Consider the following 19,855-nt stretch of genomic DNA (forward strand, 5'->3'; position numbering starts at 1 on the left):
AAAATTCTTAAAACAGGCAGTCTAATAATGCTGGCTAAAGTAACAAATTTTAAAGTCAGAGAGAAGAAAATTTAAATTTTAACTCCATTACTTAATAGTTGTGAGAACTAAAGGTAATTTTTGTTGTTGTTGAGACTGCATTTCGTTCTGTTGCCCAGGCTGGAGTGCAGTGGCATAATCTCGGCTCACTGCAACTTCTGCCTCCTGAGTTTTAACCAGTTCTCCTGCCTCGGCCTCCAGAGCAGCTGGGATTACAGTGGGATTACAGGTGCTTATCACCATGCCTAGCTAACTTTTGTATTTTCAGTAGAGATGGAATTTCATCATATTGACCTGGTCTTGAACTCCTGACCTCAAGTGATCCACACACCTTGGTCTCCCAACGTGCTGCAATTATAGGAGTGGGCCACCACACCTATAATTTTAAATCTCTTAAGATTAAACATCTTTATTTGTAAAATAAAAAAATCCATTCAGCAATGTATACAGAATATACTTAGCTTAGAACCTGGCACCCAGTAAGCACTCAGTTTAAATTAAAGCAATTATTAGTACAGGTTGAGCATCTCCGATCTGAAAATCCACAATCTGAAATCCTCCAAAACTGGAAATGTTTTGAGCACCTATATGATGCCATAACTGGAAAATCCCATGCTTGATCTCATGTTACAGGTCACAGTCAAAATGCAGTCAAAACTTTGTTTCATGTGTAAAATTATTTGAAATGTTATATAAAATTACCCTTGGGTTATATGTATAAGGCATATACAAAACATAAATGAATTTTGTATTTAGAAATCCCCAAGATTTCTCATCATGTATATGCAAATATTCTAAAATCCAAAAAGAAAAATCTGAAATCTGAAACACTTCTGGTCCCAAGCATTTCAAATAAGGGATACTCAACCCTTATTACCAATACTAACATGTTGTCCTATACCTCAAAACTCACCATGTTCAAAACTTGTTCATCTTCTCAATTAGCCAATCAGTTAATGATTGATGTCATCACTATCTACCTAGTCTTCGGAAACTAGAAACTTCATTCTGAACTCCTCTCACTTCCTTACATCCAAATCTTTCTCTCACATCTAAATATCTCTATTTTTCATCTTCACTGCTTCAGTTCAGATTTTTATTATCATTTGCTTTATGATGTTCAACTGTCTTCTAAATGGTCTCCCTACCTGCCTCATCTGTCTTCCAATCAGTTCTTTGATAGAGGCATTTTTCAGAAACACAAATCATATCACTAACTTTGATTTTTTCAGAACATTTCCCTACTATCTAGAAATCTAAGGCCCTCAGACTGACAGATACTACTTCTAACCTGATCCTTATTTACTTTATTGGCCTCATTTCCTTTCTCAAAGTTTGTCATGCCTTTCCATACACTTTGAGTTCTAAATTCTTAAATTCTCATTGCTAAAACATTATCTCACCTGCTGTCTCTGCTAGAGCAGTGGTTCCCAATCTTTTTGGCCACAGGGACCAGTTTTGTGGAAGACAATTTTTCCATGGATGCTGGGGAGTTGAGGAAGAGGAGGAAGGATGGTTTCAAGATGAAACTGTTCCACCTCAGATTATCAGACACAGGGATTAGATTCTCATAAGGTATGTACAACCTAGCTCCTTCACATGCACAGTTCATAATAGGGATTGTGTTCCTACGAGAATCTAATGCCACCACTGATCTGACAGTAGGAGGGGCTTGGGTGGTAATACTTGCTTGCTCGCTGCTCACCTCCTACTATGCTGCCCAGGTCCTAACAGGCCACGGACCAATACTGGTCCATAGCCTGGAAATTGGGGACTCCTGTGCTACAGGACTCCTACTCATCCCTCAAAACCCAGCATAGATAGCAGCACCTCTATGAACCTTTCTCTCCTGCCCTAAGGCAGCTGCATTTTTCTCCTGTTTCTACCTTAATTATAACACTTAGATCTGTTCAAGTAATTTACTTCTGACAATTTTTTTTCTTCCACCAGGCTATGAGCTCCTTGAAGGCAAGCACAGAAAAGCAGGCCTAATTTAATAGAGTACCTGCCTCATGGTGAGCAGTCTTTGAATGAATCACAATATTTTTGTAAGGAAAAGCTGAAATGTTAAAAATAAAAATATATGATATTATAACAACTGTGTATTTATTCCACAACTCTCTACTTCATGTTAGAAGTTTAAACAAATCCATATAATTGTATTTACTTTCAACATTTCCATATGAAACATAAATACAATAAGTAGAGAATATTTCTACCATATACAGCATCACATTGATCATGTTTATCATCAGTTTTAAAATAAATAAACTTTGAAGCTGAATGACAGAAAAAGATATTGTATTGTTTGTTCTCATGCTGCTAATAAAGACATAACTGAATCTGGGTAATTTATAAAGGAAGGAGATTTAATTGCCTCACAGTTCTTCAGGGGTAGAAAGGCCTCAGGAAACTTACAATCACTACAGAAGGGGGAGCAAACATGTCTTTCTTCACATGGCAGCAAGGAGAAATGCCAGTAAAAACTGGAAAAGTCCCTTATAAAACCATCAGATCTCATGAGAACTCATTCGTTATCAAAAGGGTAACTGTCCCCATGATTAAATTAACTCTCACTAGTTTCTTCCCATGACATGGGGATTATGGGAACTACAATTCAAGATGAGATGCTGGTGGGGACACAGTCAAACCATATCAAGCATCAAGGTTGATATCCCTGAATATAAACCAAAATTTTATTTGTACCTCCCTGCATTTTTCACATTTTTCAAAATGTACACACATTAATTTTATGAAAAAAATTTATTTAAAAATGAAAAGTAGGTATTGCATAAACCAAAATTATTAAAAAGTTAAGACTTAAATCTCCTAAAATAAGTTCTTTTAAAAAATTGACAAATAAAACTTGTATAGATTTATGCTATCCAACATGATGTTTTGAAATATGTATACAATGTGGAATGGCCAAATCAAGGTAATTAATATTATTTTATAGACTCTACATCATGGAAACCTGGCAAAGAATCACAGTTAGATTCAATGTATAGAAATTATTCTTTTCCAAAAACAAAGATAGACTTGATGAAAAAGCATACCAACCTAAAAGCATGTAAATAGAAAATACAGAATGAAGCGGACAATTGAAGTTTGATTGCTCTTCATTATCCTGATATTTCAGGTTCTAGTGCTTTGGGGCCTTACAAGCTTCAAATTAAGTGCTTTACTTCTATACTTTGCTTTGCATATACACACATAATATTAAGAACAGAATTTGACAATATATAAAAACCTCCTAAAACTCATTAATAAAAACTCAAATAACCCAATTAAAAATGCCTTACATTTTAAATAGAAATTCCTCCCCAAAGACATACAAATGACAAACACATGAAAGAATGCACAACATTACTAGGGCAACACAAATTAAAATCACAGTAAGGCCAGCCCTCGTGACCCATGGCTGTAATCCCAGCACAGTGAGAGGCCAAGGTGGGCAAATGGCTTGAGCCCAGGATTTTGAGACCAGCCTGGGCAAGAGAGCAAAACCCTGTGTGTACAAAAATTAGGCAGCTGTGGTGGTGTGTACCTGTGGTCCTAGCTACTCAGGAGGGCAAGGTGGGAGGATCGCTTGAGCCCAAGATGTTGAGGCTGAAATTAGCCATGATCGTACCTCTGCACTCCAACCTGAGTGGTAAAGTGAGACCCTGCCTCAGGAAAAACAAACCAACCCCACAATAAGCCACCTCTTCATATTCACTAAGATGGCTATAACAAAGAAGATAAAAAACAAGTGCTGGTAAGGATGTGGAGAAATTGGTGGTGGGAATGCAGAATGGTGCCACTGCTTTGGAAAATAGTTTCATGGTTCCTCAAAAAATTAGAGTTACCATAAGACCCAACAATTTCATTCCTAGGATATACCCAAGAGGAATGAAACATTTGTTCAAACAAAAACTTATACAGGAATGTTCACAGCAGCTTTATTCATAAATAGCCAAAATGTGGAAACAACCTAAATGTCCATCAATTAATGAATGAATAAACAAAATGTGGTATACCTATCCATACAAGAGAAAGTAATGAAGTACTGATACATGCTACAACATGGAGAAACCCTGAAAACATCATGCTAGCTGAAAGAAGCTGGCCTCCAAGGCCAGACAGCACACCATTCCAGTTATTTGAAACGTCCAGAAGAGGCAAAGTTATATACATAGAAAATAGTTGCGTAGTTGCTTATAGCTGAGGATGTGGAAGTGCAGCAGGAGAGAATAGGGAGTGACAGCTAATAGCTACGAGTTTCTTTTTCTGGGGGTGAAAATGAAGATTTTGGTGATGGCTTCACATCCCTGTGGATATAGTAAAAACCACTGAAGTGTACACTTTTAACTGGTGGATTATACCATATGAACTCTATCTCTATAAAGGTGTTTTTTTGTTTTGCTTTGTTTTAAAAATGATGTTGTCTGGCCCCTTTTCCAACAAATGACATGATCTGGGGAATGAGCCTTTTCATTTGTAAATGGGAATAGTAGCTGTTTCCATCTTTCCACCTCTAGCTATAAGAATACATAAAACATATTAATATATGAGAAACATTCTAGAACACTAGTTTCATAACTTGAAGATGACTATATTGATCTATTGCTGCAATAGCAAATTACCCTGCCAGCAGGGGTGTTACTGAGCTGCTGGGGGCTCTGCCCAGCTGCTGTATGAACTTGCTGTTGCCCCGGTAATGGTGGTCTGCCTCAGTAAAGACAGATTGCCTTGGTAATGGCAGACTGCCTCAGTAAAGGCGGATTACCTCAGTAATGGCTGACTGCTTTGGTAGTGCTGTACCGCCTCAGTAGTGGCAGACTGCCTCAGTAATGGCTGATGCCCTTCCCCCCACCAAGCTGGACTGTCCCGGGTCCAGCTGCACTTGCTGTGAAACTCTCAATCCAAAGCGTTTCAGATTGCTGGTCTTTGTGGGGGGTGGGACCTGCTGGGACAGATCACCTGTCTTCCTGTTTCGGCCCCCTCTTTTTTTTCAGTTTAATGGGCAGCTCTGTATTCCAGGCATTCCAGGCACCTGTTGAAATGGCTACCCAGATTTGTGCAAGTCTGTGCAGAGACCTGCAGTGTCAGGTGAAACAGCCATGCTGGAAACTCGTGGAGCTTTTCAACCTGGGAATCTCCTGGTCTGTGGGCAGTAAAAACTCATTTGGAAATGCAGCAACCACTCACCCTCTGTGTTGTTCTTGCTGGGAACTGCACTCCAAAGCTGTTCTTGTTCAGCCATCTTGGATCTCCTCTCTCTAATATCAACTCTTTTAATCACCTATGAAGTCATCCCCATTTTACAGATGAATAAAGTGAGACCTGAAGAAGTTAAGTAACTTGCCAGACTTCTCACAGCTGGTAAATAGAAGGGACAGGATTCAAACCCCAAAAAGAATGGCCTAGAGTCCATGCTTTCTTAACCACAATAATATAAAGCTTCTCAATAATAGTAATAATTATTCTTCTGGTTCCCTAATATGTCTTTTTTTCAAGGTTCTAAAGGAAAGTCAATCATGAAATGCCAAAACTCTGAGAAATCCTAGCTTTCAAGTTATACAGGGGAAGGGAGTATCTAGTACAATACAGTAAAGCTGTCACAGGACCAACTGTTACCCATATTTAAAGGGGTGAGAAAGGACAAATAAACATGCACTAATGAGGTAGTGCTTTTCTGGTACCAAAATGAAAGATAAAATTGAATCATAACTGCAATTAGCAAATTAAGCTAAACTTAGAATTTAGAAATTAAATGGATGTGCTGTTCTGTAGCTACAAAAATAAATTAATTTGACCCCATCTAAGCCCAGTAGAATGTGGAGAGACTAAATTTAATCTCCTGAAGATTTCCTTCCAGAATCATGCCACAAGAAAATTAGCACACTGCACCAGAAACAGATGTATTTGATTGCTTTTTAAAGACTATGGAAAGTACTTTGAAAAGAATAAAGTAATATACGGGCCTGAAAACCTTTTGTCTAACGAAGTAATAAATTTCATTTTGGTAAAAAGTTTGTCAACTTTGCCGCCATATAGCAACTGCTGTTTCTTTTATATCTGAATTTTCACAACATTGAAAAATGTTCCTTACAAAGAAAAAAAAAGGGGTTTTGCAGGCTACTGGCAATTTTCATGTATTAAATTTCTACTTTGGTGTTCTCAACACATACCTTGAACCTCACAATATATTGTCCAAAACTGTAGGGATGGATCGTATGCAGAGGTAACTGGCATGTAATGCAAGATAGCACATGGAACAGTGTTTGGAACAGAATTTTTCTACAATAACATGTCAGTATAGTTTATTGGAGTTTTGAAATGGTCTTAAAGATTTTAAAAAATTCCTCTGATGTTCAAAAGTTTATTTAAAAGTCTTATACCAAGAAACCATATCTAGGTATAGAAAGTTTACAAAATTTCAAAAAGTCTAGTAACCTCTCTTTTAATTTTTCCTTTAAGTGATGTCAATCATTATCACAACTACCTTAGAGTCTCAGCATGAGAGTGGCCTTTATGACGTTCCTGAGTTCATTCCTATTACTACATCTGGAAGGTTCACATTAAACTCTCATAGGGAAAGGCCGTGTTTCATTCTGTTATGAAAGTAGATATTACTACAATAATCAGTAAACCACTCAAATATACATATACTTCCTTCATTTGAAAGTATGATAAGCTATTATCTACTTTAGGCTAATACTAAAGTTGTGATGCTAACATGACAGAGGAAAAAGGAAGCGGAATAATGAGGAAATTGTAGAACACAATGGGGGATAGTCAGAGTAGGACAACGTAAGCATGGTGGTGTGTGGTCATGCACAATAGCAGTGAATAGACCCAAAGGAAGTGGAAGCCAGTCAGCATATGGCTGCTTTCCTAGTTACAAATGCCTTCTGATTGGGCTCCTTCATTCTATTATCTGTACCTGAAACCAGCCAATTCTATATGTTTCTAATCTTGCATAGCTTTGGCACACATAAACTTCCTAGAGCCTCTTCATCTTAAGTGACTGAGCAAAGCAGGTCAATCCTCCATGGATCAAACCCTCATTTCCCAGAGTCATTCTAGGCATACTGAAAACCTCTACATAGGGAGAACTCAAAAGCTATCAGGGTCTACCAAGAATAAATCCAAAATATTCTGAGTTAATCCTGCTTTTAGGCCAGACCTGGAAATATAATTGTCTTGCTAAAATGAATTTAATATTAGACTCTAGTAGGCTTCCAGATTCTCCCACTTTTATCTTTTTAATTTCTTCAAAGAGTCTATGAGAAGGTGTACTTCTGCTGCTGTTACTACTGCTACCACTACTAACAATAATAAATAGCTTACACACATGGGTAGCCCTGACTATGTACTAGAGGCTACTTTAAGAACTTTTCATACATAAGACTCATGTAGTTTTCCTCAAAAATTCTATGAGGTAGGTATTATTATTATCTCTGGTTTAAAAACTTACCCAAGATTACACATAGTTAGTAAGGGGAAGTGCCAGGATTCAGACCTGGCAAGATGGTTTCAGAGTCTATGCACTTAGGCACTGTATCATATTCCTTTAAGACCAGACACCTGGATTCTGGTTCTGTTTCTGACATTAATCCGCTGTGAGACATAGAGGAAGTTTTTGACTCAATTTCTGCTACATAATGAGCCAGGATCAATGATTCACTTCTAGTTATACAAGGCTGTGATGATAAAGTAGGCACTTTTTATTAACAAGCTTGACATTAATAGATGAGCCAGGAGGCTTGAGTCTTAAAAATTATATATATATTGTATACATAAAGGAAGAGAAGAAAGGAACTAATAATAACTAAGTTAATATTCTAAGCATTTTTACTTATTTCCTCATTTTATGTTCTATGATATAAGCATTATGACCCATATTTTACAGAGAAAAACACTGAGACTCAGAGATTAAGTAATTTATCCAAGGTCACACAGATAATCAGGATGAAGTGCCAGCATTTAAATGTAACCAAAGACCAAGCACTTCCTCCTGCACCACAATTCTTCCCTGATGTTGTCTTTCCCTCCTCTCAGTAGAGATTTAAAAAGTAAACATAAAGTCTTGCAAACAGCCCAAACACAATAAATTAACTTGGAGGTGGAGCTGGAAATAGGTGAGTATCAACTTAAAAGTGGTTACAGGTTGTTACCCAAAACAAAAGTGGATAAATTTTTGTGCAATTTCTACAAGGTGGGCTGCTCACCATATCAAAACAATACATTTCTGAAGGAAAAGTTTGTATGACTTGAATTCATTCCTAAACAATGAAGAAATAGCAGAAGAATGCCAATATATATGAGATTTCTAGACCATATACATGAGCTCTTGTATTTTGCTGCATGAAGTTACTTCCGAAAAGTAACTAAGAATCATTTTGTTAAAAGAAATCTCCATTTTCACCCATCAAGACATTCACAAACACTAATAAAAACATAAAGTGTCTTATACATTGGCTACTTAAAGGAACTCTGGACAGTCAGAAACTACTGGGCTTACTCCTCTTTTTGTTTGCAAATGGAGACATGAATTTACTCACTAATTCATCCAACAAATAATAACTGAACAGCAAGTATGTACAAGGTTTTATTTTATTAATAAATGTGTGCTAGGACACTAAAGGAAACATGCATATAAGGAGATTCCAAAGCAGTGTGATTGAGTACTATGATTAAAAGATATACAAAGGTGGTCACCACACTGTGCCCCATAAATATGTGCAATTATTATGTGCCAATTTTTCAAAAAAGGTACTATTATGACTCCTATTTTACAGATGAGGAAACTGAGGCTTGGAGTAACTGGTTGTTATGATCTGAATGAGAGCTATCATCTTTATGGATTTTTGACTATATAATTCCCTCCCAAGTTCATTGCAACTTAGTTACCAATGTGATAATATTAAGAGGTGAGGCCTTTTGCAGGTGATTAAGTCATGAGGACAGAGCCCGTATGAAGAGAATTAGCTCCCTTATAAAAAGAAATAAAAAGGAACTGTTTGCCACTTCCATCATGTGAGGACACATTTAAGAGATACCATATCTGGTCAACCTTCACCAGTCATGAAACCTGCCAGTGCCTTGACCTTGGACTTGCCGCCTTCAGGACTGTGAACAATAAATGTCTAATATTCATACATAAAAAAGGTATCAAGTGTGTTATAGGAGCATGAATGTTATTTACGAAGAGTTAGAGGCCTTCTTGAAGGAAGTGACATTTGAGAGAAGGCTAGAGAATATGATATGTTTAGAAAACTGCAAACATTAGAATTCAGAGTATACTGAAGTCTTTTGTTTTTGCTTTTGTTTGTCTGCTAACAGGCTGATTTTATCATATTAGTGAACCTTTAAAGTAACGGTATTCAGAAACTATTCAAAAATTTTTCCTAAAAATAGAAAAAATACAGCTGGGTAACTTAAAACAATGTTCATATTGATTATCTAGATATTATATTCATAGTACATATTAACATACTTTAATTTCTTAGCACCTGAGTGGTATTTTTCTGAAAAATGTAAATTAGTTCAACCCCTATGAAAAACAGTATGGCAAATTTTCAAAGAACTAAAAATAGAAATACCATTCATCCCAGCAATTCCATTACTGGATATCTAAACAAAGGAAAAAACGGTTTTATCAAAAAGACATCTGCACTCTTATGTTTATCGCAGCATTATTTATAATAGCAAAATCATGGAATCAACCTAAGTGTCCATCAACAGTGGACTAGATAAAGAAAATGTGCTATATATACACCATGGAATACTATGCAGACATAAAAAAGGATGAAGGATGAAATCATGTCCTTTGCAGCAACAAGTATGCAGCTGGAGGCCATAATTCTAAGTAAATTAACACAGAAATAGAAAACCCAATATTGTATGTTCTCACGTAGAAGTGGGAGTTAAACAATGGGAACACATGGACAGAAACATGAAAACAAATGACACTGGGGACTCCAAAAGAAGAGAGGAAAGTGGGGGGCAAGGCTTGAAAAACTACTACTGGGTATTGTGTTCACTGTTTGTGTGATGTGTTTAATAGAAGCTCAAAACTAGCAATACACCCACGTAAGAAACCTGCACATGTCCCCCGAATCTAGAATTTAAAAAATGAAGTTGAGGCTTTTATTACTGAAAAATTGTATTAAACAATGAAATTAAGATCATATTGGAAAATACACAGTTTTCAGGTAAATCTTTTGATTTGTTGTTTTCAACAAATAATTATATGACCGTAAAATTGGAAGAAGTTTAACAAATAATGTATTTCAACACTTTCATTTTATTTTTAAGAAAACTAAGCCCTTTAACCTTTAGTATATATATATATATATACTAAAATATATATATATGTTTTAGTATTCAGTTAAGGTATTCAGTATAATACGCTGGAGATAAGGTATTACACATAAATACAGTTAACTCACCAGTTAATCTAAATCTTACTTCCTCTTTAAATCCAGCTCGTTCATTATTTTTTAAAAAGGATTCTTTTAAATTTCCTGCAGATTTAGATATAAGCTTTATCATCTACAAGTGATTAATTACTAAGTAACAACTATGGGACAACAGTAAAAACAGTAAGGTTCTACAGCAATGCCAAAATCAAATATAGATGTAATTGAAAAAATACAAAATGTCGATAAATAAAACACTGTCCACAAATCTTTGGCAGTCTAGTTCCCATGTTACATTTCAAGAGATAGAAAAGATTTGTGGGGGCCGGGTGCGGTGGCTCACGCCTATAATCCCAGCACTTTGGGAGGCCGAGGTGGGTGGATCACAAGGTCAAGAAATCGAGACCACCCTGGTCAACAAGGTGAAATCCCATCTCTACTAAAAAAAAATACAAAAATTAGCTGGGCATGGTGGTGCGCGCCTGTAGTCCCAGCTACTCAGGAGGCTGAGGCAGGAGAATTGCTTGAACCCAGAAGGTGGAAGTTGCGGTGAGCCGAGATCGTGCCATTGCACTCCAGTCTTGGTAACAACAGCGAAACTCCGTGTCAAAAAAAAAAAAAAAAAAAAAAAGAAATGATTTGGGGGGAAGGGCATCAGAACTTTGCTGTATAAAGTAGTACTTGAAATAGATGTGTTATAATCTTGGACTTCAGAAATTTCTCCTATTTCTGGAGTATAATGGATAGAAAAGCAAAATTCAATTTGCAAAAGTTTGGAAAAAGTTAGAAGTACATAACTGAATACTGCTATTCACTTTTATACTGTAAAATTTATTTAAGTTTTAACTATAGGATTTATTTAAAATAGCAAGTTCATTAATAACTCATAAAATCTGATTTATGTAACTTTTCAGGAAAGTGGACAACATTCAAATACTTTCTTGAATATTTATTACAACAGGATTTGATCTCCAAGCTTTTTTAAAAAACTGCAAGACTTGAAAAGAACGAATACATCTATGTTTAAGTGAGAATTTAAACATGAGGGAAAACAAAACTCAAAATCACTTCTGAATAAACAAGAATTTAAAAGGATATACAAATGATTAATAGTAGTTACCCCTGGGGATGGAGTAGGGACTTTACTTTTTGTTTTATACATGTCCATATTGTTTTCTTTTATAAGAAATATGTGTTACTTTTGTCAATTGTAAATACTTCCTTAAAATTCTCAGTATTCCTTTTATATAAGAAAATAAACACAAAAGCATTCTTTTATATCATGTCACGGTGATCCTTTACCAAGCATTCATTAGAATCCTATAGATAACACTATTATATTGTGCACTTAAAAATCTATAAAGATGATAGCTCTCACGTTAACTGTTTCTACAATTTTTAAAAAGAGTGCACAGAATTAACTATGGATTTGAAAAATATGCCGACATCTGGATCCCACTGTAGAATACTGAATTAGAAAGGCTTAGAAATTACTAAACTAGAGGACCCTTTCAGGTTCTTTCCAATCCTGAGACTGTATTGCTTACAAATATTTTGCACACCTTCGGAGTAAAAGAACCACAAGCTACACAAAATAAAAGCATAATCTCATCTTTATGAGATCATGAGAGAGGTGAAAGTCCCATTCCCTAGCACCCTAATTACTGACCTAGAGAATCTTCCAGGAAATTAACTGAATACTAAAACACACACACACACACACACACATCTATACACACACACACATTTTTTTTTTTAAGACGGGTTGAGTGCAGTGGCATGATCTGCACTCAACCCGTCTTAAAAAAAAGCTCTCTGCAGTTTCCAACTCCTGGGCTTAAATGATCCTCCCACCTCGTGCTTCCTAGTAGCTGGGACTACTTTTTTGTTGTTAATTTAACTTAATTTTAAAGAGAAAGGGTCTTGCTACGTTGCCTAAGCTCAAGTGATCCTCCCACCTTGGCATCCCAAAGGGCTTGGGTTACAGGTATGTGCCACCATGTCCAGCCAAACAAACATTTTTCATATAGTTATTTGGACACAAAGTTCATCCTATTTTGCTACTACTGAGCTAAGAATCTGGGGGAACTGAATCGAAGGCAAGCACCAATTCTTGAAGAAGTGAAAGGGAGGCAGTGTGGGGGAAAGGCATTGTATATTATTATATTGGTTCTCAACTTAAAACAATAAGATTTGGCATTTTTCAGTGAGTCAGATAAGTGTTAGCATTTTCCCTAGCATGGCACTTCATCTGTATCAGTAGTTCTTGATTCTATTAAACCTAATGACCCTTTGTTACACAGAAGTCTATATACATATTTTCAAATTCCTCTTTTAATATCCTAAAATGAAATTCATAGGTATTTTTTAAAAGTCAGAAATAATAAAATACCAGTAACATAAAAAATGAAAGTAGTTCATAATAAAGTATGGATTTCAATAAGTACATGCTCAGGTATGATTATACTAAAGACAATTCAGGAGTCAAATGCTTACAACTAGCTACAATAGATATATTAAAATTTAAGAGAAGTCAGATAAGAAACCATGTCATGTAACAGGTACAGAACAATGAAATATAGCCCATTGGGTTTTAGAAATGGTTCCAAAAAATACAAAGTAGAATTAGCTCTTGATGTATGAGGTAGCTAGATTTCTGAAAAATTTAGTGTTTACTGATATGTATAAAAATACTTTGTGCTTATATACAATATAGTTAGGTTACAGGCATAGATAATTATATACAGGTTTTTCTCCCCCTTCACGCATATGCTCTACAGGGGACTTTCAAAAGCTATGCAGGAACCCACAATTCTTCTCTACGCAGGATGTTCTATGCTTTACATGAGGGCTTGCATCCCGGGCTGCTGCCACTAAATCACTGAGCAAACATAAATGTTCCACAAAATTCCAAAGTGTTCCCTAGAGGTTAGAATCACCTCCCCTGCACTGTGAACCACTGGTCTACATGAACTTTCAGTATCTGCATGTATACTTATTACAGATTCTCACCCTGGGGTAAGAGTCGGGGAAGACATCACTGGTCCCTGATCTCAAGCTAAAGCTTCTATGATATAAGGACTACTTTTAACTGGAAAAGCTTAGCACACTTCATACCCACAACTTCTAATAAAAAATTTTACCTAAAACTGTATTTGTTAAAAAACTGACAATAAATTTATGTTTACATCTATAGTAGAGAATTAAAGACAGATATACTGATTAATTCTGTTTCCTCTATCCACCTCTCCTAAAAAAAAAACTCTGCCTTGATGTTTCTAGATAATCAGTGTTAAACTGTGAAAATATAACCATCTCTTTTATCCACACTAAAGCAAAGATACACTGATGCAAACAATACAAAAGTCATTTATATATGACATTGAAATATATTACTGTATTTTTATTTGGAAGAATGGTTTCCCAGTTAAATTTTGATTAGGCATCTATTAAAAGAAGTTTACGTTTCCTGATGAACCCAATGACTAAAATGTACGTCTTCTGGGGCTAGGTGAGAAAAACCAGTGAGTCTGAGAACTTGCTAACTGCTTGAAAGAAAGTGACTGGAATATTTTGATACATTTCACTTGTTGGGATTTGGATATATAACGTATTTTTAATGCCGAAAAACTTCCATACTTTCATATAGATTTTATATTAAATTAGCACAATTTGAAGAAATGTCATAATTATAGATATATCATCCCTTTAAATAGAGTTGGTGAAGCCGTCACTTTACCTAAAAGGATTCACAGCTTAGAGAAAAATCATAACATTCCTTTGAACATAAAAATTCTTATGAGTTAAATGCCATTTAAAAATTAATGAATAAATTAATGAATAGTTATTCAATTTCAACACATTATGAAAGATTCTTAATATATCTATTGAAATGTTATAATAGGTAGCTAGCCAGGTATAAGCAGGGCAAGAGAGGCCTCCCTGCAACACACACCAGGAGAGTTGGATGACCATCAGCTGATGGTCGGGTGGTTGCTAAGCATTTCTCTAAAGTAATAATCGGTCACAGCTGGCACCAGGCAAAGGCAGTCTCCTAATAGATAGAAAACACCTGAAACTGAGGAGCAGCTTCCCAATGAGATCCCACAAGTACGCCATCACATAAAAACCCCCTAGTCAAGAGGTCCAGCTGCAACGCTTGTTTTCTCAAGTTGCCTGCCTGGCCCTTTTTCAAGTTGTACTTTCCTTCCTTTCCTTCTTGTTCTAAATCTTTTTAAAAAGCTTTCGCTCCTGTTCTAGGGAAAAAAAATGTCTATTTCAATATCCACTAAAATAGTAATTAGCCTCCATCAGTGAAATGACTCTGTTAACAGATATTTAGCTTATTTTTCCATTTTGAATTTCACTAACTTAACCAATAATGCCTAAAAGAAATCAATATTCCATTAAAAAATAGTCTTAATAGGGTTGTCTTTCTTCATATCTAAAATTGGTAAGAAAAGCTGCCTTATCCATGTACAGGAATCACGTTGTGTTGCTTAAAAATATGCAAAGTTTTGTGCATAACAAAACATTCATGTTTCAGTATTTTGATTTCTATTTTATAAGTAAACTTTGATAAGATGGGGAACTTGCAAATTTATATACTTTTTGGGGTGAAATTCACTTTTAAATCAGTTTTAAAGCAACTGAACATACACACACCAGCTCTAACAGGCTTTATGATTCCTATAAAGAATAGGCCCTATTAAATAACCTTGGAACAAAAGTTGTGTTTTCTACTCTTAAACAGAATTCTGGTGGTGATAACAAACAATTTCTACACATTAAAGAATATGTAGTCTAAAAAACTCTTCACCTAATATAAAGTTCCAAGCACATACCAAATGTGTAATACAGAGCTTTGCACTTACCTGGTAGTAGGCCGCTTCTGTAGGGCTTTATCCAGGATAAGAGACGGAGCGCTCCTCCTCCTTTCTGCTAGTGTTTTCATTTTCTGTTGATGAAACAAACCAAAATGAAGACCACATGGCTTGTAAGGCAAGACAATTTAGATTTTTTTCAACCCAATTTAACAAGTTTCGTATTGCCTATTTTTGCCTATCAGGGAGCCTACAATTTTATTATGGAGATAAAACTATAACATCTAAGATAGGATAGTGAAAAAAAAAACAGGACAATAAGAGTCAAAAAATGGTAAAATCAGTTTTTTTATGGTCAGAGAATAAAGAGGTTAAATGTTTACCAGAATATTTGGGAGAAACACCATCACAACCATTATGTGTCCAGCTCTATGCTAAAGGCTGGACGTGGATTATCTCATTTATATTCCAAAATGTCATCAGGGTAGATATTACTGCATTTCACAGGCAAATTGGGCTTCAAGGAAAGACAAGTAAAGTAGAGGGAAAAACAGTTAAAGCAAAAGCACAGAGACTAGAGTTTTACATAAATATTTACACACTTGGAAATCCCTTCTTCCAAACAGACTTTTTAAAAACTGTAACTTTAAAGAAAAAAAATCTTTTCTAGGTGGTATAAAAATGTAAGAAACTGGATTAATTCAGGTACTCTGTTCCAATGACCTAAAATTGCAGTAAAGGAGGTTCATTCAACTGGAAGTATCCAGATAATTACTCTCTAAATTTAGTCATATATTTAATGCATCTAGATACAGCCACTAGAGGCGGATGAGTAAAATTAACCATAAAGTCACAAACAGCCATGAGCGAAGTTCAGGCTGTATCATCAAAGCCGTTCTTCTCACCCTATATCCCTATATCCCTATATCCCTATATCCCTATATCCCTATATCCCTATATCCCTTCACCCAATATCACTTTTACCCTGTATCTTCGCCAGAGGTCTTACCCACTACACTACCTCTAGGCCAGGCATGCTTGGGAACTGGATGTGGGTCCAATGGGAACCATATAAAACTAACTAGCTAGCTCAGCGCCGGTATCCTATTATATGATTCATAAAGGAACTGCTTGTAGCTTTCTAGCATAGGAATAGTGGCACCATTCTTATCCCACCAATTCGCGATAGCCCTAAGGGATATCTTCCAAATTATTGTCTGCTCTGGCCTCAGTATTACCAATGCTCCGGCCTCAGTGTTGCTATTCCACTCATTAATCTTTTGGCTCACATGTGGAAGCTATAGGCCTAAATCTCCTTAGCACAGCTGAGACAACAACTGAAATAATTACGTTAAATGACAGGAAACAAATGGGTTAAAAATTAATAAAGGACAGGAAACAAATGGGCTAAAAATAGACAATAACAAACATCTCAATCTGAAGTTATTAATCACATGTCAATTTCAGGCCACGTTACTTACATACAAATTTTTTGCATGATGTATATTTGATGTCTTCCCTCTAAATAGCCCAGAGTTGTCATCAGATTCCCAGAAAAGTCTAATCCTTTCCAACACTGGATTTTAATAACCTAGTTTATATATTATAGCGTGCAAATCCCATCTCACTGTTTCCATTACTCACACATCTTAGGAACATAACCCTCAGGAATCCTTAGGCTAGTGTGACTGCAGAGGTTACAAGGAGAAAGGAAAACTGGGAGATAAGCATGTTTTGTAAGGTACTTTCTCATGTTTTGCACTTCCTCATGTGAGGAGCCTCAACACTGAAAGACTGGACTGATTTTACAAAGAAAAGTGGCAGTTTGTTCATTTCCATCAAGCTATGTTCCAGATTTTTTGCAGCGTTCTGTTTCACCTTTAGGCCTAGAATGATCCTTACTCTTTATCTTGATTCCCAATACAGGCCCAATTTACTGCTTTGAACTGTTAAATGTACCCCGTCTTGTAAGCTTTATGTGAGTCCCTTACACCCTCTGTCTGCTTTGACCTTGAGGATCTTCCATTCAGGAACTTTAACATCTGCTTTCTCTAACCTTCTGACATCACTGTCAGCAGATCCAAGATTCTAAACTAGATCTTCATTACTACATACTTTCTAATTCTGAGCTCCTTGGCTTTCAGGTTTATGAAGAATTTGTAAAGCGTTCAAAAGACAGTATAAAATGATTTAAAATAGAAGAAAAAGAGCCTACGAAAAAGAATAAAATGATCCAAGTTCTTTATTTAGAAAGAGCGATAATCTCAAAATTAATGCAGAGCTATAATATGAGGGAAAGAAAGCATCTTCCAAGGAAGATAAGGCAAAAAGAAATGGGGAGAAATACAGAATGAAAATCCAGGTTGACCTTGGATAGTGGTTTGTTGAGAAATCTATAAAAGTTGTGAACTAAATTTTGCATGCAACTTTAGAGGTTCAGAACCCCCATAAAATGGATTCCTTAGGGATTTATGAACCTCAAGTTAAGAAACTTTCTGATGTAAGGAAATATTTCTGGGAATGGTAGGTGTTAAGCGTGAGAACAGTTAATCAAAGAAGGGTGACAAATTTTCTCCTGAAAAAGTGCTTTTGAAATGGGAGTTTTTCATGGAAATGTATTGTAGAAGATCATTTGTGTAATAGTGAATAGACTGTATTTTCTGAGTTATAAAATTGTCAGATGTATAAGGGGTCAAATGCGGAGTGTAGCACCTCATCCAGGTTGATTTATATTGAAGAGAATGCAATCAAACTACCAGCAGGTAGTTTATTTTCATTTCAGGTCTATTCGTACTCAGACTCACTCTCATTAATGAGATGTGCAACCTGACACAATTCAGACTTCTCTGGGCCTCTATTTCCTTACCCACAAAATGAGACAGTTTGGACTACATAGTCTCTTAGGTCCCTTCTATTTCTGATTATTCCCACTTATCAGAAATGTGTCCACCAAAGATTTACCGTGGATATGCAAGGAAATAAACATTACATGAACCATACATGCAGGATTCACAGAATTCATTCTAAGTAAGCAATAAAAGGTCTTACGAACAGCCAATATAACCAAGGGCTTAATAGATTTAGATATTAATTCATTCACAATACACTGATCTCTTTCTTTTGCTCAAAAGTATAACCAAACAAAGGGCCAATGATAACTTCAAAACAAATTCACTGATCTTTTAAATAATCTGTTCTCGGGCAATGAAAACTCAGATTTTCTTGTTTATAACAATAATGTGAAATACACCAAAATAGAATGAAACTATTGATTCTTTTTCACATATATAGTAGTACAAACTTATCAGGACAGGTTGAGGTTATGCTTATCTTAGCACTAACAAATTTCACGGTTGTTTCTGTGACATGGATAACTATAATTCTTTGCCTCACAGAAAACAATTATATGGCATATATTTTCTGTTGTACTTGATGTTTATAACTAGATGACTCATAAATAGTAAATACCACTGTGAAGTGGAATATTTTTAAAAGGTAATCTTTTAAAGAAATGATAAACCATATATTTAGGCAAAAAGTACCCAATTAATTAATTGCATTAATCTTTTGGAAATGAGCTTCTTAATATGGTACCACTTACCTAGTGTCAAGTAGCCTCAAAAACTAAATAAGAATTTTATGTGATCTAAGAAACAAACAAATATGAAGTAGTATCTATTTCTGTGTCTCCCAAATGGGAAAAAACGAGGAGGAAGATGGAAGAAGTTCCAAAATGGAATAAAGAGTAATTAAATTTTAAAAACTGTTATCTATTTACAAATAGCCCTTTATGAGGAAGTATAACATGAATACTAGAGATAAATTATTAGGTTGGTGTACAAGTAATTTCTGTTTTTGCTATTACTTCCAATGGATCTTTGACACTATGCTGTCTTCTCTGCATTTATATTCAGTATGGTAGGTCAAAAAACCTATTATGCCAAAGAGTAAATGAATAGAGGTCATAATTGAATATGAGAACCAAATGCCAGTAATTCATTTTTTCTTTCACATTTCATTAATAACACAAAACTGCAGCAAAATAACCAAATAATCTTCAGGGTGCTTTCCACTTCAAGTCATTTTAAATATGTGTATGTGGCTATCCAATATGCCATATAATTGTTTTCTGTGAGGCAAAGAATTACAGTTATCCATGTCACAGAAACAACCGTGAAATTTGTTGGTGCTAAGATAAGCATAACCTTATTCAACTCCCTGTGTTCCTAACTCACTTCATATATGATGCCTCAGTAGTAGAATTTCACATTATATTTATGTTTCTGACACTTTCTAGAGAACAAGGGCTATATCTTCTTCCCAAATTTTCTCCCTTCCTTCAATAATTATTTACTGAAACTCTACTCTGTAGCAAGCATATTTTTTGCCTTCCCATATCCTGGTATAATGTCTGGCACAAGCTATACATTCTATAAATGAGGGTTTTATGTGAATTAACAAACTCACTCTTTCCACATCAATACCACACATGAAATGCACACACATGAAAACAAACAAAACCTTTAGGGGGCTCTGCTGGAATGGTGTCATTAAGAAAAATGTAAGAATTTACTATGGAACTAG

At 35.6% G+C, this 19,855-nt stretch overlaps 1 protein-coding gene across 6 annotated transcripts in view; it reads right to left on the bottom strand.

The window, feature by feature from the left end:
* ARHGAP20 (Rho GTPase activating protein 20) overlaps positions 1–19,855 on the bottom strand; it is a 125,807-nt gene that overhangs the window by 90,933 nt on the left and 15,019 nt on the right. For all 6 annotated transcript variants that reach the window (XM_009006745.5, XM_009006744.4, XM_035264482.3 and 3 more), the window contains exon 2: positions 15,323–15,405. In XM_009006745.5, the coding sequence (XP_009004993.1) occupies positions 15,323–15,405 (83 nt within the window). The remainder of the gene's footprint in view (positions 1–15,322; positions 15,406–19,855) is intronic.

This window comes from Callithrix jacchus, chromosome 10 (assembly GCF_049354715.1).
Source record: "Callithrix jacchus isolate 240 chromosome 10, calJac240_pri, whole genome shotgun sequence".
NCBI lineage: Eukaryota > Metazoa > Chordata > Mammalia > Primates > Cebidae > Callithrix > Callithrix jacchus.